The sequence below is a fragment of the Lagopus muta genome, chromosome 1 (assembly GCF_023343835.1).
Source record: "Lagopus muta isolate bLagMut1 chromosome 1, bLagMut1 primary, whole genome shotgun sequence".
Taxonomy (NCBI): domain Eukaryota; kingdom Metazoa; phylum Chordata; class Aves; order Galliformes; family Phasianidae; genus Lagopus; species Lagopus muta.
The window spans coordinates 136,493,950-136,514,380 of NC_064433.1; the positions used below are offsets into that span (position 1 = coordinate 136,493,950).

At 43.3% G+C, this 20,431-nt stretch overlaps 2 protein-coding genes across 2 annotated transcripts; both read right to left on the bottom strand.

The window, feature by feature from the left end:
* Positions 1–236: 236 nt before the first annotated feature.
* On the bottom strand, positions 237–8,522 carry PROZ (protein Z, vitamin K dependent plasma glycoprotein). The gene is made up of 8 exons (XM_048960982.1): positions 8,360–8,522; positions 7,074–7,237; positions 6,382–6,406; positions 5,429–5,542; positions 4,562–4,693; positions 3,284–3,369; positions 3,068–3,191; positions 237–1,321 (listed from the first exon to the last, which is right to left on the bottom strand). The coding sequence occupies exons 1-8, from the start codon at positions 8,424–8,426 to the stop codon at positions 810–812; spliced, it is 1,224 nt and encodes a 407-aa protein (XP_048816939.1). The 5' UTR covers positions 8,427–8,522; the 3' UTR covers positions 237–809.
* Positions 8,523–11,654: 3,132 nt separating this feature from the next.
* LOC125700539 (coagulation factor X-like) lies at positions 11,655–18,040 on the bottom strand. Its single transcript, XM_048961332.1, has 5 exons — positions 17,922–18,040; positions 15,852–15,983; positions 14,746–14,909; positions 13,620–13,737; positions 11,655–12,417 (listed from the first exon to the last, which is right to left on the bottom strand). Exons 1-5 carry the CDS (start codon positions 17,995–17,997, stop codon positions 11,870–11,872), a joined length of 1,038 nt encoding a protein of 345 aa, XP_048817289.1. The 5' UTR covers positions 17,998–18,040; the 3' UTR covers positions 11,655–11,869.
* Positions 18,041–20,431: the final 2,391 nt, after the last annotated feature.

Here is a 20,431-nt window from a genome sequence, read left to right on the forward strand (position 1 = left end):
TACCTTACCCATGTTCTGTTTTATTCTGCTTCCGGGGAAGAGATTGCCACTGGGTCCAATATTTTAAGTGTTCCTTCTATTGTGTGTTTGTTCTGTTCTATTTTTTCTTTTTTGGAAGTAGGAAGGAGGAGGGGTACAGTGTACCTGTTGGTTATGAGGCGATAGTTCTGGGGTTTTGTTTTGGGTTTTTTTGTTTGTTTGTTTTTAAAAAGAAAATAAAACATTTTTCCCCCCTCTTTGACAGTCTGATTTTATTTTACTCACTAACTGAAGTAGACATGAAGTAGACATAATTCCTATGGCAAAACACAGCTACCAAGAAAAAGTTTCAGCGTAATGAATCATCCTTTATCAACATACACATTTAAATGCTTGGAGTGTCCCTTGTCTTTATAAGTTGTACAAATGAGTGAAATAAGAGCGTGGGTTTCTTGAACCAGACTTGAGGATAACAAGCATTGTAAAGACTTATTTTAGCAACATTTAAAAGACCTCATAAAAGGCATTGATAGAAAAGCATCAATACTTTTTGAATTTTAGAGCAAACAGTTTAGTAAACTTAAAGTTCAGTCTGTTTATTAGTAAAGCAGCTAGGTTTTCTGCATCGTGGCTTTTACAGTACTGCGTGTTACCAGAGGAAGGAAAGACAAATGGGCTTTTCTGTATGAATTGGAGTAAAATAAGTATCATCATTGCAACTTCTACTGCTGCAAATGGTGATAATCAGATGGCTCTACTGGCTGCTTCCGCATGTTTCCTTGCAGTGATTGGTAGGGGTTTGGTAGTGGAGGATTGGTTGTGTTTGCGTCTTACTTCATTTTTTGTTTAAACCATATCATGTACCTAGCTGTGTTGGTAAATAAAAATGTTTTCCTGTCTGCATCTTCTAGTGGCCAAGGTCCCAGAATACCAGTCAGGAACCATGTGCCCTTATACACAGTGGCCATAAAGCTCCCTCCAGCCAGCTGTTTCTCTATGGCCTCCTGGCTGTGTCCACAAAACTGCCTGTTTGTGAGGCTTACGTTGAGTATTTGTTCACAATCCTCGGTGGGAAGATATGAAACCTGCAACTCGTCGCCTTGAAATTCACCACCTTCCATTTTCCAACCAGTGACTGTACCAGCCAATTTTGGAATCAAAATGTGTTCTGCAAAGTCTCTTTCAGGGATGCATACAGGAAGCTGGTGGTTACTGCACTCAATGTGCTCTTGGAGTTGCAGCAGTGCAACGTCATTCTCACCAGTGTCTTCGTCATACCGGATGTGAATGTGTTTCTCATGAACTTCCATGATCTTCTCGGCTCCGCTTGTTCTGTTACACCCTGTGAAGCAATGACATGTTGACTGCTCTTAGGAATCACAGAATCACAGAATTGTAGGGGTTGGAAGGGACCTCCAGAGATCATTGAGTCCAACCCCCCTGCCAAAGCAGGTTCCCTACACCAGGTCGCACAGGTAGGCATCCAGGCAGGTCTTGAACATCTCCAGAGAAGGAGACTCCACCACCTCCCTGGGCAGCCTGTGCCAGTGCTCCGTCACCTCACTGTAAAGAAGTTCTTGCGCATGTTTGTGCGGAACTTCCTATGCTGCAGTTTCTGGCCATTTCCCCTTGTCCTGTCTCCACACACTGCTGAAAAGTCTGGCCTCACCACTCTGCCCCCCACACCTTAGGTATTTATAGACCAGGATCAAGTTCCCTTTCAGTCTTTTCTCAAAGCTAAACAGACCCAGCCTTTCTTCATAGGAGAGATACTCCAGGTCTCACCATCTTTGTGGTCCTCCACTGGACTCCTTACAAGAGATCCCTGTCTTTTTTGTACTGGGGAGCCCAGAACTGGACACAGTACTCCAGATGAGGCCTTACCAGGGCAGAGTAGAGGGGGAGGATCACCTCCCTCGACCTCCTGGCCACACTCTTTTTAATGCATCCCAGGATGCCATTGGCCCTCTTGGCCACAAGGGCACACTGCTGGCTCATGGCCAACCTGTCGTCCACCAGGACACCCAGGTCCCTCTCCACAGAGCTCCCCTCCAGCAGCTCATCCCCCAGCCGGTGCATGCGATTATTCAGTGCATGCAATTATTCCTCCCTAGATGCAAGATTCTACACTTGCTTTTGCTGAACCTCATCTGGTTTCTCACTGCCCAGCTCTCCAGCCTGTCCAGGTCTCACTGAATGGCAGCACAGCCTTCAGGCGTGTCAGCCAATCCTCCCAACTTCGTATCATCAGCAAACTTGCTGAGGGTGGCCACTATCCCCTCATCAAGGTCATTGATGAAGATGTTGAACAAGACCGGACCCAGCACCAACCCCTGAGGAACACCACTGGTTACAGGTCTCCAACTGGACTCTGCACCACCAATGACAACCCTCTGTGCTCTGCCAGTCAGCCAGTTCTCAACCCACCTCACTGTCCACTCACCTATCCCACACCTCCTCAGCTTTGTTATAAGGATGTCGTGGGAGACAGTATCAAATGCCTTGCTGAAATCAATTACCAGAGACTGGTATTTATTAAAATTACTTAAATTATTTAAATTACCAGAGACTTGATAACTGCATGCACATTGGTAACAACTGCCTAGATGTGCTGAGGAGTATGTACGCTAGAGAAAGATGCTCTTTCTTGAGACAGATATGTTAAAGGTGAATTAAGAAAGACAGCTTGGCAGCCTTTCAATCTTGTGTAGATGCATGCATAATTGAGAGGAAGGACAAATACCCAACAACAGAACTGAATTTGGGCATGAATAGTTTCTTTCCTTGGGGGTGCAGAGCAAATGAACTTTAAATGAACCTGGTTTAGCTTATCCCAGGTACTGAGCCAGCCCCTCTGAGCTGCCCTTGAGAGGTACTTGTCTCTCTTCTTGGCTTGTAGAGAGGCGTATCACAGTGGTAGTTCTAACTCGATACTTAACTAAGGTGCTTAAATGAGGTGGCAGCGCATTTGTGTCCCAAAGCAATGTTTTTGGGAAATTTCAGTAAGCAGCAGAAATTTTAGTAAGTTGTTTTTAAAAGAAGCTTATCCATGCTGAAAAGTGCAAAAGAAAATACTTAAATCACCTACCAGTGCCAACCCTGATTTTAAAATGGTTGTGCAGAAGGGCGCACTCTGCTGTGGTCAGTACAAAGTTACTTTTCAGCAGCACTCCTCCACAGAAACCTTTCCCTTCTGAGTTCAGCAACAGGACCTAAGACAACACAGAAAGAAGATTATTAAATAGCACTGTCCACAGGAAGTTGAGTAATGAGTTTCATGAGTTTCATGAACTGCTAGAAATACCTGCCAAGGAAATTGCTTGCCATGTTCCTTTGGGGTTTCGCTTATCAGATTATCGCTGTCTTGAAGTCTGCCACATGCACATTGATCTAGCAAACAAACAAACAAACAAACAAAAAAAGCAAAAACCTCAAGCTGCAATATTTCAAGACAAAAACTACCTGCAAGTTATGTTATTCATTCCTCATAAAATGTAGGGTTTGGGAAAAGGAGAATTTCTCAACTGGTGAAAATCAGAATAATTAATTTCTGTTGTCTGATAGCTTAGAAATGACAATGAACAATTTGGTCATTGTGTTAGGCTCGTGGTGGCCAGATTTCACTGCCCGTGACTTAGGAACACAGCTTCCAAAGAACAACACTTCCACTCCAGACAACTCATCACAGGTTTCTTCCTCATCCTCATATCCTGTATCTGAACTGCACCAAACACCTCATAGCTGTGGCCTAATCTCAGCAGGATAATTCTTGGCCTTCCTTTTGGAAGACTATAAGGGGGATGTGCATACTTTTGTGATCTGGTTCAGAGGAGGAACCTGCATTTCAACTGAATCTCTGAGTTAATGTGCATTCACCACACTTTCTGCCACCTTGTGTCCTCATCTTGGATCACATAAACTGGATTCTGTTCAGGTGAAGCTGAATCAGAAGTAAGCCCCTGTAACCATGTGCTCTTACAATTAATGATGTTTAGCCCTAGGGATAGTCTGAAATAAAACCCATCTGAGTTGAGCACTTGGTGTGAACATTAAATCTTCATCAAAAGCCACATACACAGATCATATTTGTCTGTCCTACTTGCTAATATAAACAGGGACTAAGCATACTACTTTGTTTTTAGTAGACCTTGCATACAGGGGGGATGAGGTTGAATGAGATACTTAGACTGAATGCAACAACGAAGAGAGCTACCAGTTCAAACTAACATGGCAGCAAGTTCTGCCCTTCATTTATCATACCATCACGTGCCCAATCCAAATCAACTGAACCTCATTCCCAAACAGGCAGGTCATCAGTTACCTTTTACTGAGGTTAAATTAGTGTGAGAAAGAGTGGAAAACCTCTTATAACTGGGTAATATGTAGAGTGATGCAAATGCTCTCTGCACACTCATGTTTAAATGTTCAAATCAAGTATTGCTTCTTTTACTGCTGCTTGTGCATCTTTGGTGGTGGTTCTTAGATTTCTCCTTTTTCTCTCCCCAGTTTGAGAGGTCAGTAATGCTTCTGTCCATCCAAGCACCAAGCATGGATCCTCACTAACTTCCATGCTCACACTTACCTAATGGGATGCATTGTTTTTTGTCCTTCCCGAGCTCATAGCCGTCAGCACAGGAGCAATGGTAGGAATTAGTTCCTGGGTAGCAGAAGTGCTGACATCCTTCTTTTCCTTGGTGCCGGCATTCATTTTTAGCTGAATGGAGCAGACAGAGAAAAAGCCTTAGTAACCAAAAGTTAAGCTTTGCACATGAACCCGTGAAAGGATGCTGTAGGTTTCTCTGCTCATTTAAGGAAAACACTAAGAAGCTGCACCAGAGTGGCTTTCTGCACTTTTTCAGAAGGCAGGTGTTGTGTGAGGAAAAAAAGGCTACAGCTTGCTGTTTTGCAGCTTAAGCAAATTTATAGTTCTTATTTTTCATGTTTGCACTAAGAAAGTTAAAACTAATTAATAAAAATCAAAACTAGCAGGGAAAAATAAAGGAAAGGAGAATTAATCATCCTTGAGACATGGGCAGCCAGCTTTTTACAGTTGAGCAAACACTTAACCTTCAGTGCAAAGCAACAGGAAGAGGTTTTGGTGCTGAATCTAGCCCACAGGCAGGGAAGCAGCAAGGAAATCTGTACTCAGCGTGGTTCTTGGTGGCTCCTGTGGAGCAGGTGCTGCTCCCCAGGGGGCCGCAGAGAAGGGCCCTGCTGGGCAGAAATACTGACCTCAGGGCTGAGAACCAAAACCTGGTGGAGGTAAGCATGAAGACCTGGTCTGGTGCAGTAGTATCTGATAACCATTAGGCATGCAGTGGGGTAGCATTGCGAACTGTGGCTTAGCATAGGTAAGGATACATAGGCTGAACATCTCAGCTGGAGGAGCATCAGGAAATAGTGCATGCTGTGGTGGGTCCAAGCCTGTGTCCTGGCAGCAGTGCCTCACCGAAGGCGCAGTCCTCCCCCTCGAAGCCCACGGTGCAGGTGCAGGTGTAGCCACGGATGGTGTCCTCACACAGGCCACCGTGCTGGCATGGGCTGGAGGAACACCTCCAGCCACCTGGGGAAGGACGGCCAGACGTAGAGGGAGGTGGTGAAACACTCCCACCCCTGAGAGCTCAGCTGTAGGCAGACACTTCCTGTACGGACAGTCCTGAACAGCACCCGGTTAGAGTCAAGGAAACGCAGTCCCGCCCTCACAGGAAATTAATACCGCCTCCCTATCCACTATCTAAACCTCCGATTACAAAAGAATAAAAACTAATTAAAAATAAGCGAGAGAACTTTTTGGACATGCAGTGGTGAGGGAGGTGTGAAGTCTACTTGCCACATGTTGCTGCCCCAGGCTCTGTGCCCAAGGGGGTGCCTGGCTGCATCACTTCATGTCAGCTTTGCAGGCTCATTTCTGTCCAGTCGTCTCTTAAACACTCTAATGCTCAGCATACTGTGGAAAATACACCTGTTTTCCCTTCCATACCTTGGTTGCTCTCTGTTAACACCACCCTGGACCACAGCTGCCACCACAGCCTATTCTGGCCCCACAAGTCCATGCTGTGGAAATGGCAGCCACAGACAGATGTAGCCACAAACAGCAAAATGTCCTGCTCCCAGGTGACAGCCAGGGAGAGAAACAACCTACTTCCTATCATAGCATCTGCTCCCCTTCAGTTTGCACGCACTCTGCAGTTTTAGCTATTTCTTCCTATCTAGGACTTTTTAAATCCTTTCACATCAGCACTTTTCCTCTTGCTTTACTAGAGACATGAAAAAGTAGCAACTGAGTGTTTCTTTTTGAATAAACTGCTGAAAACTCAAAAACAGCATAAGACTGATATGACTGAAGCATAATGTTCAGAGCATGACACCACTGTGAGGAGAGAAATCAAGAGACAAGCTTACCGTAGTAGTTATCCCAAAACATTTTCTGGAAAAAAAAAAAAGAAAAGGGAAAGTTGGACTTCAGTTCTCAAATAACATTACTTTCCATGGGTACTTTGTAAGACAGAAACACTACATGAGAGATTATACTGTCCCTTCCTTCCCAGAGGGAGCAGCCAATGCTCTTCTATAGCCTGCTGCTCCTGATCTTGCCCTGAAGCACTTGGATCACCAGTCCTGTGGTTGTTTTTTTCTTCTTCCCTGTATACACCATCTCTGCACAGATTCCTGTGTTAGAGAGCAGAGCATCCAGCTGCACATTGCAGAGGACCTCTTGTACAGTGGCACTTGTGGCTATTGACCCAAAAATCCTCCTTCTGTAAGTCTTACTACTGCTATGGGTTCTTCCCACCATCCCAGCACCCCATTGCTCCTCCCAGTCCCCAAGGGATGTTGAGACTGTATTTGTGCATGTGTGGTCAGGATGGGATAACACCTGTGTGCTTTCCCAACACAAGATGCAGGACACATCAATTTCAGGAGGGGATTTTAAAAGTGTAGAAGATCGTTTTACACAGAGAAAAATCCAAACGGTGGAAGCAAGCTGCAGAAACTTGTAGTAAATAAAATAGCAATAACAAATCAAAACAAAACAAACCAAAGTCACCAAGAAAATAGTTCTCCACACGCACAAAGTATAACAAAATACTTACGAGCATTTCATCATTTTCAAATACTTCTCTTGCTTCCTCATGCGTGCATCTCTCTTCAAGGCATTCCCTTTCCAAACTGCCTTGCAAGACCTCCTCAAAATGCAGGGAATTGGCACGTCGATGCCTCTTGATAACTTTGTTTGCATCATCAGTTGATATAAACACTGAAATGATGTTGTTGATATTAGTACTCAGGCTATCCTTTATGATTTCACTTTAATTTTTTTTTAAGATCTTATTAAGCTGCCAATTTTTATTGTGAAGAGAAATCCTTTGGATGATTCAGAGTTTCAGCCACAGTAAACTCCAAAAAAGGTCTACTTCTTCAGCCCAAACCAGGCTGAGGAGTCACAGGGATGTAGCATCTCTTCTGAGGGTGCCTTGCTTATTCCCAGGCAGGTGGCATTTGGTACAACTGCAAGCCCCTGGATCTTAAAGACCCATGGTTGGGTGATGTGTTTTGCGGCTAGGCTTTGCTCTGCCATGGGTTTCATGGCTCTTTGGTCTCAGTAAAAATTGGAAAAATAATTTCTGAAAGGCAGACAGCTGAAGACATGAGAGAGATCAAACCTTGAAACTCCTGTTTGCAATGATGTCCACAACAGAACTCACCTAGCAGGGGGAGGGCTGGGGCAGCACTTTCACCTTTGACATTAACTGGGACATGGCCACGTGTGGCAGCGCGTGTTTGTCAGTTCTCCTGTACTCAGAAGGTAAATCCAATGGGGCAGGGACTGGTTTTGTTTGTTTGCTTGGTTGATCTGCATTTTATACTTTGGGGACCCAAAGGTTGAGATTATAAATGATATTAGAATTGAAGTATATTAAAAGCAATACAAAAAATATTCTGGAGTTCGTTAGTTATGCTTTTGAAGGCTTGCAAGCATGCAGCAGGCTCGCATGCGATATTAAGTAAGACAAAGCTTCATGTTCATGCTTTGAATTTCTAAAAGTTCTCTAGACCCCCGCTGCACATTTGGACAAACCATGGAGGATGAATGCAAAAAACATATACTTCTTTTTATTACATCAGCAACTAGAAAAACAAAATTCTTCTTACAATGTCAGTGATGGTATTACCAGATTACGATGCCTCAGTAACCTACTGTCATTTTTACTTAGGTATATGAAAAAAAACAGCAGAAATGTACTGAAACACGGATAGCTGTTAGTGATGTCAGCCTGTGCTACAAGGCAAACATGACAGGAGGTACATAAACACCGGTATGTTTACAAGAGCAGGAGCACAAAGGAGAAGGAAAGCCACAACAAAACAAAGGCCATACCTGTCTGCTCTGTCTGAAGGAAAAGGGCAGAGAGAAGAAACAACATTGTCCAAAAGCATCTTGCCATTGCTACTCTCTGCGATCAATGGTGGCTTGCCTGCATTCCTGCAGCTCTTTGGGGAAATGGCTCAACAGGAGATGTTGAAGTTTAAAGTCCAGCTGCTCAAGAGAAAACAAAACCTCTGAGGGCAAAGCCCGGCCTCAAAGTCAACACGTGGAAACCTTGAAAAAACCTGTTTGGTGGTTGAACAATTCCCCTTCTCTCATTGCAAGGGCTGAAGGCGAAGCATGCTTGGAAACCTCCAACTTTTGGATATTCCTTCCCCAGCCTTCACATCTGTAACACAAAATAGGAAGAGGTGGACAGCATGAGTATTTCTTTGTGCCATAGCAAAGCACAGGCACAAGCTTGGTGATGACTCCAGGATCAGTAGTGCAGCATGGCTGCTCTGCTCACCCACTCCACGCAACCTTTATTGTGGTGGGGCACGGAATGAGAGGATGGATGTGCTTCACTCTGCAGGTTTGGGGCAGCCTGGAGGGGAAAGTACTCTTTAATCTTAGAAACATAAAGAACACACCAATTTGAGCATATATGAGTAAACCCTCAAATAAAACTTCACATCAACTGGAGTTTTAAAAATCAGGTTTGCTGCAGAGCCTGGCTGTCTCATCTCAGCACCCTTACATGTCACCACTTGATGTCAGTACAGGGCTTTGCAGCACACATATGTACATCTGCAAGCATTAACTACTTTTTATACAAGCTTCTCACACTTTGCGAGCCTATGCCAATTAAAGGACTCCTGTTGCTATCAGATATTTATTCAAATTAGGTTAATAATAGCAACACACAGCTTCAGAATCTGTATTCTCCGTAGGGCTTAGTTCACAAGTTCATGTTTTCTTTTTAAACAAAACATGCCTTGAACATCTGTACAGGCCACAGTGTCCTCAATCCATGTACAGCACCCACTTTGCCTTTTCTGTATTGACATTATTGCAACAGTTATTATGAACTATTAAGGAACATAGCACAAAGGGAGGGGCTTAGAAAGGCAATCCTTTTCTTGTGTGGTGCTTTAGGAAGAGCAACTGGAATTTCTTTTTCCATTTCCTTAACATCATGGCAAGAAGACGGATGCAGAGTTTATCAGCATGTCCAGCAGCCCTGTTTGCTGCAGGCCTGGCAGGCTGTCAGCTGACTAACTCTGTCACTATCACACACTTTCGGGAAATGCACACTCAGCTATGGAAAAGGGACAGCAATGATATTCCAGAAAACATTACCCTTGCACTAAGCAAATAGAGAAAGCTGACGGCTGGGCTCGCAGCCACATTTGTACCTGGGAAGTCCTGATGCTGAGTAGCATGAGAGCACCGTAGTTGGTTTGTGGACACTGGAAATGGTTCAAGGCTAAGGAGTGATATGTGCTGCCCATGGCAGGAGCTGCTCCAGCCTCCACCTCCCTGGGGAGCTGGGGGACAGGGAATGAGGAAGAACTGGCCAACAGGAAGCACATACTCTGCAAAGGATTAATGCTTAGTGCAGTTAAAATGAGTTATAATTCGGGTTAAATGTCTGGACAGCAGCCAAGCAGTGCTGTTTGCCATCTGCAGGAAAAGAAAAAGCTTTTCTTGCTGTATCTGAAAGGCATCACCATTCTTAAAAGCTGGAGGGATTTGCACTTGTATTGAAGGAACATCAGCACTGCCCTTCTGTTTGGTTGCAGATTGCAGGACATCCTGAGGGAGGAATGAAACCACAGGAGATTTGATTCTCCCCAAGGGCTTCTGCACCCCCAGGGGCTTTCCTTGAGGTTGTGCAAGCCTTCTGACAGTCTGGCTGTGAAAACAGAAAACATCTTGGAGCTACTCTGACATATCTGCAACCAAGTGCTGACATTTTCTATTTCTGTTTCTAAAGATATCACAGGGCTCTTCAGAGCCCCTTACTAGGCTCAGTGTTCTTGCCTAGAACTCGGCTCCTAAAGCCTCCCTGTACCATTTCTGCTCCTCTTTTTCCACCTGTTTCTCTTCCTCAGGTGGCAGATGAGCAACCCTGCAGCTGAGTCCAGATGCTGTGATTAATGGTGTCCCCGTGGCCATCCAGTCAGTTCCTTTGCCACAGACTCAGCAGAAAGGCAGCCCTGCCCTGAGATCAGTGCAAAGCCATCACCACCGAGCTGTCAGCTACATCCTAGCCAGATGGGGCCAGGAGGTGGAAGTGGTTCCTACTGAATACCTGACTCCCAAGCCACGGGAGACACAGACTCTGTGAGCTTGTGCTGCTGGATTACATTTAGAAGTTGACTTCAGTATTCGTGACAGGAAAAGAAAATATCCCTCTGCAACAAATGATCTGTGGCATTTGTAGGTGTTTATGGAAGAATCAAAGTAAATCTTCCAGAATAGCCTGAGTTACAACTCCATCCTTTCTCTGAAGTCTTAGAAGATTGACAGAGGCAGAGCACCAGTAATGTGATGCATGTCTTTGGCGTGTCTCTTGAGAACTGCAATTTTCTGTGCAATTAAGCAGTTGGGTGAAACGCCTCTGCAGACAGCATTTGTTCTCATGTACTGACACTCTTTTTGAAGTACATCACAGGGAACTTTATTTTTCCTGTAGGGACCCAAGTGTCTTACAATCTATTTCATCATTTTTATGTACCACTGAACCGAATAGCAGATCTTTGTTTTTCTCTCAGAATTAAAGTAAAGCAGACAGGGTACTTGTGGTTCAGCTGGTTTTAGAGTCAGACTTTTCCTACTCTTGGAAGAAAATTTACCCTATGAGATTTAAAATCTCTCTGGTTGTTAATAATTTAAATAACACCTTATATAAATGATGACTTACAACAATATTGTCATTTGTGGAATATGTAATACGTTCACTTTATTACAGACAAAATCATGACATTAGTAATTATGGTGAAAGAAGTATCTCAGAGGGACAGCAGGAGATTATCAGAACACCAGTGATGTTGGTAATTATAAGCAAGCTTTGCCAAATCAGTTAATATAATAAGGCACTGGTGTCAGTGACATGCCCAGTTCCTTAAACTCAAATGTGGATACACAGTTGGTTTCCACTTTTTTTTCCAGATTTTAAGCAGTTTTTCCAGAGTCTTTAGAAATACTGTCCTACTTTGATATTATTCTGGTCTAGGTTTATTTCTATAAAACAAGTACTGCCACAGGAAAGTTGAGTTAGTTGTAGCCTTTGAATGGGAGGAGGGTGGGCAGCCAAACAGCCAAAGCCTCCTAGACAAGTTCAATCAACCACACCATAAGCAAAAAGAACTCATTCATTGTATTTGAAGATGTGCCATTATTGTCCCAAACCAGCAAGTCCAAATACACCTCCTGAAAACCAGGCATGAGCACATGAAGAAACAGCTGGCATCTTGACAGAAATGTTACCAGGATTACAGCAAGCATTTTACAAAGAGGAAAATATTATTTGGGGATTGATGGCTAAGACAGTTGGGTTGATTAAACACCAAGCCATTAAGAGTTTTGTGTCAAAACACTTCTTACCCATGGCAGGAAATTTGATACTTTAGTGTATATTCCATATTTTCCTTGTCTCCCACACCCTTCTCCCCAGCTGATGATACCAGTAACAAAGTAAGTGCCATTGTATTCGGTTACATGTGGGCCTCCTCCATCTCCTTGGCAGACATCTTGTCCATCTTTATTATAACCTGCACAGAACATGTTTCTTGTGACTAAATAATGAATAGCTTGCTTGCAAGTTTTCTTATCCACATAAGGGATCTGAAGAACTTTCATTCTTCTGACTGGCCGCGTTTGTTCATATGAGTTCCCAAAACCACTGACAATTCCAAATGTTTGGTTCATCAGAACATCATTAGCAAAGTCTTCTTCTGGAAGGCACGCTGGGACAACATCCTCAGAAAATGTGATAGGTTCTTTTAATTTGATGAGGGCTATGTCACTGTCATGGGTTTCAAAATTAAACTCAGGATTTGAAATTATTTTTTCCACTGTGTGCAATGCAGTACTTGGTTCTTCCTTTTCTCTGTCCACCATCCCTGTGTCAGATTATTAAAACAGTTGTTAACAAGATTATACCAGCAAGCCCAAACAGCACCTCAGTAAAAGATGGGACTAAAGTTTATTGTACTTGGAATAGACATATGTACTGTACAAACAAAATAGAGCTGGTCTGTATCTTGATGCTGTAGCATTTTATATCGATTTTGATACCAAGTGCATTTAAAGTCAAAACTTTTCTATTGGAATGACAGTCTCAATGACAACGTTCATGTAAAGTTCGGGCTACTACAGTGCTACTCCTCATATACAAACGAAACCCCAACATTGAAGAGTAGGACCTTGCCCCTGTTCTTTGTAGAGCAACACAGTCAAACAGACTTAAACTGGAAACATTCACTGTCTTTAACATTCTGCTCAAAAAATATAAGACTTGTTTATATTTAATCTTCTCAACTTGTATGAAAACATTTTAGGAATTAAATTGATGGCCATTAATGCTTATACAGGTTTTGAATTACTATTGTAGGACAAGTGGAAATTTTGTGAATCAGAATACTGTTTTCAGTGCCTAGAACTTGTGACAAGCTACCTTTTTTTTTCTCCCTTCATAAATTACCTTAATAAATAATGAAGGTAAGGTTTGCAGTACTCAACAGTCTCAGACATGCTGTCAAAACATTTGTTAGCATCTGAATGTGGCATATGGAAGTCTTCAAGGTTTGGCCAGCACAGGGAATTGCACGAAGGTGTAACTGTAGACCAATTAACTAAATCTAAAATTAAACATGGAAGACCTTCTTTAAAGTGAGAGTGACAGAACACTGGAACAAGCTGCCCAGAGAGGTTGTGGAGTCTCCTCTGGAGATATTTAATATCCATCTGGATGCTTATCTATGTGGCCTGTAGTAGGGAACCTGCTTTAGCAGGGGGTTGGGGCTCAATGGTCTCTAGAAGTCCCTTCCAACCCCTGCAATTCTGTGATTCTTTGAAATCAGCTCAGCGTCACTTGCCCACATATTTTCCCAGTTCCTATTAGAGACAAGCTATGCTGGGCCAAGCAAGGCTTAAAGAACCTGTCCATTCAACCAGGCTGAACATGTAACTTATTGCTAGCCAATAGACAAAATGAAGCAGTGAGATATATCTGGGGATAGTTCAGTGTCTTGCACATAGACACTAAAAGACAGACTTTGGTACACTTATTTCTATAGTAAGGGTCAAAATGACAACAACTCACCAACAAGAACCCGTAATTCTGTAGAATTGTTAACACAATGAGCTGCAGTAAGTATAAAATACTCATTCAGAATTGTTCCTCCACAAATCCATTCACCATGCTTCTGTACTAGAACAGCCTGCCAAGAGAGGAAAAAGCATAAGTGCAAAAATGTTTGTGCAGGGAAATCCTCAACAGCTAGTTTAGCTTCGAGTACTTTTCTTAAAGAAGAAATTTTCATGTGTATTTTCTGTCAGCAGCATCCTCAATTTGGATGTAGTGAGAGTTACACTCAAGAAGTATAAGCCACCACAGAGGGAAACTTGACAAAAAGGATGTTTTTCCTGGCTCAGAGTTGAGTTTGCATACTCCGTTATTATTATTTTCTAAACAAACTTGGTTAATATTCTAACTGCATTATTCCTCTCTGGTTTTTGTTTGAATTCAGCCACGGTGAAAATAAGAACTTCAGCCATCCTTTCAACACTGCTGTGTTGCAATCTGAGTAGCTGTGTGGTTGGCAGGGAGTTCTGGGGAAAAGTCCTGTTCTATGCTCGATGTCTGCCACCCTCCTTCTCTCCTAGCCTCTTCCTCTTAGCACATTCTTGAGTTTGAAAACAGTCATGTCTTCATTCATGGTAGTAGAACTATGCAGAAACTAGTCATTCAAGAGGGACGAACAACCAGATGTTGACACCAGCTTGTTTCAGAGCTCAGATTCCCCTCCCCACTGTCATCCAGGTCTGCATCTTCACCCCCCTTCCCCGCTGCCAACACTCTCAGCACGGTTGCAAGCACAGCCAGGAGTCCATAACTTCATTGTTTCCAAATGTCCTACCAGCTAATTGCCACGGTGAGACCTATTTGTCCTAATAGTCACCATGCTATGGGCGAGCAGCACGGCAGGTTGAACCTGTTGCTTTGGCAAAGTGGTGAGCTATGCAATGTTGCCCTGTTTGTCTTCTATGCAACTAATAAACAGGGTCTATTCTGACCTTTTAGATCTGCTTAGAGGAGCTGCAAGTCCTGCTCAAGCTAAGCTACATCCCCATAGCAAGCAGAGATGAGGGGTATGGTGAAATGTAAATGATTTCCAGACCTGGTGAGTACCTGAGGTGTTAAACCCCTTGAGAGTAAGGCACCTTACCTGCCATGGACATATGCTGGGTATACTGCCAGCCTCTTCTACTGCCTTAGAGGTGTTACTTGGGGCCTCAGCAGTTTCCTCATTTTTAAGATGATCTTCTGGACTTACAGCATTCTCTTGATCCACTTCGTGATTTCTCTTAAATTTACCACATGGGAACTTAACTGCAAAGACAAAACTGGGACACTAACACTTGATGTCTGCATCTGACTGAGAATCTGGTGCACCTGTCCCTTATTAACAGCAAGGCCGACCCAGCTGTAACCCAAAGCAAACCAGCTGTGAAGGAAGACCCAGCTGCTGTTACCAGCCTTCACTTTAGCTCAGTACTGCCTTTCTTGCTGGTTTGGCACAGCCCTCGTTGTAACAGCTTTATGGTCAGCAAAGAAAATCCAACTTTCAGTGCATCTCTTACTGTTCTTCACCACAAGAAGTGTCTCAAACTGGCTGGAACATGGGTTTTGCAGTCAAAAGTAGTCTTCAGATTTGTAGATCTGTATATACTGTGGAGGAAAATGGTTTGCAAGGAAACAGGTTGCTTTCAGGGTGTCAAATCTTTGTGAAAATGAATGAAAATTAACTTAAGAGTTCAAGAAAAACTTTTTGACAACAGCTGATACAGCAGTTGGATACTCAGGTATCCTTATCAGGGTTGCCTCTGCAATAATTTTTATATTTGCAAAAACTTCACAAATGCAAAAGGGAAACAGACCCGGCTGGTTGAAAAATGAAATAAAAATTCCAGTTCTAAAACTTGCTCATGGGTTTAGCAGTTCCAAAGTATTTAGAAGTTAAACATCTTCTGTTATTGGTGTTGCTATTTTCATGTACCTGTTGGAAGATGGGTTTTGCAGTCAGGTCTGAGAATGTACCCATTTGCACTATTTTGGCCATTGTACATCACTCACAGTTGTACAGTTTGATACTGGTTGGATTATCACCTTTTGCTAAACAACTTTTCATTGGTAACAAATCAAGCAAGCCAGATGCCAACAGTGAACATTGTTCCTCATGCTGCAACAGCACTGCAATGCATCAGCCCTTCCTAAATACAGTAAAGATGTGATGTGTATCCAACAGAATGAACTTTAAGTGTGGCTTCATACCTACAGGAACACAGGTTTTGTTGTCATCATCCAGAGCATAGCCAGAAACACAGGAACATACCACTCCTTCATCTTCCTCTTTGCAGAACTGTGTGCAGTCCCCGTTGTTGTCCTTGCATGTACTTGGTGTGACTGCAAAGGAGGCAAGCTTAGAGACAGGTTCATATTCCTGCTGATTTCATAAAAGCACAAGCAGCTATAAAGTCTTGCTTGCAAGCATTATTCAAAACCCTCACCACTTTGTAATTCTGTGCAGTTCCTGCCAAAGGCCTCCAGTAATCACAAGTATAAAAATGAGCATTTTTAAGAAACCCATAAGCTGTTAACCAGACCACTATCATTTCATATCCTATGTTGGAATAGTTTCCCAACTGTAACTTGCAGCTCTTTGAGAGCACAGGCTGAAATAATCTACAGTCAGAGGAACAGAGGGAGAATAAGAAATTAGCAAACACTTGACTATCAGTCCCTGGCACTATGAGCTCACAGTCTTAATGGGAAAAATCTTCCCTGCAGTAACAGTGTGGGGGGTAAACCAGTCCTAAGAGAGGTGGTCTAGTCCTTCCTACAGGTTTGTAGGATTCCATAGCTTGTCCATGCAGCTAACCCACTCTAGATAGCCTTGTAACAACTAAATGTATAACAACAATATCCATACAGAGTTTCCCACAGTGTGGCATGATCCCATTGATTCTTGTCTTCACTTTTTGTCTAGTGGAAATGGAGGCTACTTCAGTTCCTTCCTTGTTTTGTTACATATTTCAGAGACTCCCTTGATTATGCATTGTGGGGCTAAGGGAGAAATTTTGTTTTGCTCTTCCTGAATTACCTCCTATTTCTGTTGGACTACTGTACTGTTATTTTTACAAGATGGTCTTGAACTCTCATGTTGATTTATGGTAGTCTTTCATTCTGGGACCAGCTATAAATGTCAGGAGTCACTGGGGAAGATACTGAACAGCAGCTATCCTAAGGCTCACCTGTGTGGAGCCCTGCACTCTCCATCAGCTTTCCTTTGACACTGAAACACTGACTAGCACAGCCTCACAGCCTGATGTTCACCAACCTCTCTGCATTTTCATCTAGATCACGCTTCTCTACTTGCTATGGTGAGAGTATTATATAAAATGATGTGGATGCATGGCATCTTTTGCAGCCTGTTATCCTGTCCCCGGGGAAAATGAGATTGCTGTGATGTGATTTGTTTCTGACAGCTGCAACTCAGCAGTTTCTTTTCTTCTTGCTGAACACAAATAATCTGATACCTCGAGGAAGAAAGATTCTCTTCACCAATGGGGAAGCATTCTCCTTGTCCTCTCTTTCTACACCTGTATTCTTAGATCAGCGCTGGACTTTCATGTTTATTTTATTTAGGCCTTAGCTGTTCTGTTTTTATGCCAGGATGTTTGCAATTTTTTTATGCTCATCCTCTGTGATTTGAACTAGTTCTATTTTTTCCGTGCTTCCTTTTGGAGGCCAAGTCTTGAAGCAGCTCATTATTTTAATTAATCCTCTTCCTTTTTTGACCTTGGGATAGTGTGACATGTAAGCTTTTATTTTAATAGATACATCCACATATTTTCTCTCTTTCAAAGATACATTAATTTTATTCTCTTGCTGCTTTTCTGCCTTCATAATAAGTTCTGTGATTTTACAACATGGCGTCCTGGTTCTTCTCTGCACTATTAAACACATGGGTTCAGTTTGTCAGTAGCCTACAAATCAACACCGATAATAAGGACCATTAAATTCTTACATCCCTCGAGGACATAAGAACAGCACATCCTTTGTGCTGTCAGTTTGAAAGCACTGCATATTGACATATTAACCCTGTCCTTAACACCGACACAGCCCTTTCACCAAAAAGGTATTCCCCCAGTGACTAAGCCAAGAACATACTGTAATATACTGTATAACTGTAGCTGGCAAATAGGAGCAACGTGGGTAAGAAAGCAAAGCTAACAAGTTTCCCTGCTGGCACCCTGCTCCACAGAGTGCGAACGATGGCAAATAGTTACCTGTGCAGCTGAGGCAAAGCAGCACAAAGCCAAGTTAAAGTGAAGACTGCACCTGTTTGCAGCGTCTGAAGGAAAAGGAGGACAATGGGAAGAAGCCACACTGCCCGACGGTGACCCATCACTGCCATCCTGTGAGCTCACTTGGTGTCTCTCCCCGGTTTTCCTGCAGGGCTCTGGGGCAGCTGCTAAATAAGAAGCACTGCAGAGCAAAGGTCGTTAACTCAGGAGAAAACAAAACTGCTAGGGGCAAAGCGTGGGCTCAGAGTCACCAGGGACAATGTTAAAGCAGCAAAAGCCACTGTGTCACAGCAGTGCCACCCGGCAGCTTGTAGGTGTCCCGTGCAGCAGAGATCCACAAAGACACCAGGCTGGACAGTACTTTCACAAATGCATCAATTTCCACCTTCTTTTGGCCTTATATACATATTTATTGGCTATAGCTGATGACAGAGCCTTGTGGTCTGAGGCTTTGACCATTCTGGATAATTCTTCAGCTGAAAATGGATTCCATCTGGACCCAGCCTCTGAAGCAGTATGTTTCCCTGCCATGCTGGAGGATATCACAAAGGCCTTCTTGCCCACCTTCATTCCCTACAGCCCCATTGTGCTGCATTCTTTCTCATTTCTCAAGAAATTCCAGCATTTGAGACTTCACCCAGACAAAAACTGTTAGAGGCTTTTCCAGAACAGAGGTAGAAGGGTTTCCATGGGTTCCTCTTTGAATCCTCTTTGAATCTTCCAAGGGTTTCCTCTTTGAACCTTCCTCTCTGCAAATGGGCTGGACTCTTTTCACCTTCACCACGGACATGAATATCTGATTAGTTTCTGCTTCTCTACATCAGGATGTTGTATTTTTTTCCCCACACACAGAAGCTGTTGCTGTGTTTCTGCTCAGACCTTCCCTACCTAAAGGAGCTTCACTTTTCTCATGAGATCCAGCACCTCATGTTCAAGAGGCTCTTTCCCAGATACTTCATCTTGGATTAGACCTGACAAATGCCCTAGCTTCTTGTTCATAGAATAGATTCATTGAATCACTTAGGTTGGAAAAGATCCTTAAGACCAAGCCCAATTGACCTGACACTACCAAATCCTACCACTAAACCATATCCCTAAGGTCTATGTCTACATATCTCTTAAATACCTCCGGGGATGGGAACTCCACCACCTCCCTGGGCTGCACATTCCAATGCCTGACCACCATTTCTGTGAAGAAATTCTTCCTGCCATTCAATCTAAACCTCCTCTTGGGCAATTTGAGGCCATTTCACCACATCCTGTCACCTGAGAAAAAGAGACTGACACCCTCATTACTGCAACCTCTATTCAAGTTGTTGTAGAGAGCAAGGAAGTCTCCCCTCAGCCTCCTCTTCTCCAGCTAGGCAACTCCAGTTCTAAACGACCTCCATTCCAGATTCATTGTATTATTCCTCTCTAAAGCTTCAATGTGATTGCACTCTGCTTGCCATCCTTCCTTTCTACCATTTCTACTCAGCACTGCCTTTTCCTTGCAGGCTGAGAAAGCCTGAGCACCTGAGGGTAGCTTTGAGCTTCCACTTCCTCCATTTACCATTGAGCTCTTGCCTAAATCAGTAGTGGTTGTTTGCCACGAGGAGTACTTGCATTTTAAAATCCACCGGTTTGCACTGCTGCCGTGTGCTCTACCTCTTGCCTGACACTTACAGAATATGGAAGGAATACAAAAACCCTGTGCACTGTAGGCACCATACACGATTAAAGCTTGGTGAAAGATAAACTCTAATTGCAAAACCCAAGGACAGTCTCTTGTACACTACAGAATAACGACACTTCCTCTCTTCCCAGCATCAGCCACCTTTACCAGCGGGAGGTCCTCTCCTCGGCCATCCCAACACTTATCTATAACACACATAGTCCAGTCCAAGAGTCACTTCAGGCTTCTCTGATGGAGAACGATGCCATTAGCACAAGTGCTTGTATGGAATTTGAATAGCACCTGTGCCTGAGCACTTCCCTCTGAAAAGGGATGTTCCACCCTGATGGTGTATGGGGTGAATGTGAGACAAAGGGTTAGAAGGTACAGTGGACAGAAAAATTCACGGAACTAACATTGCTGAACAAACATTTAAATAACCCTGCTGTGATTTTATACAGGTGGAGATCATCCATCTGGGGTAAACGACCTGCAGTTCTTCATGTCTGCGTTTTCTGCTGACTGCAGCAATACCCTGGTGCTGAGCAGAGCTGTCTTTCTACTTTTTTAACATGCCTTCCTCACTGCACCTGCTATACAAAACTAGCCAGTACCCATTCAAACCCTAAGAGATAAGTGGCAGGTGTCTGGCAATTGGATTTGTTAAGCCAGGGAAAGTTGCATTTAGATCTTTCAACAAGAAAAGTTCTAGGTGGATATGACTAATTTTTAGCTGTGAGAGTGCTAAAATACAGCAGCTTGTTGCCCAGAGGGGTAGCAACTCTGCCTTAAAAGCTTTCAAAACTTGACCAGAGCCTGCACAAACTGATTTCTCTTTGATGTTAGCCTTGCTTTAAGCATGGGGTTGGACCAGACAGCTTTCACCCATC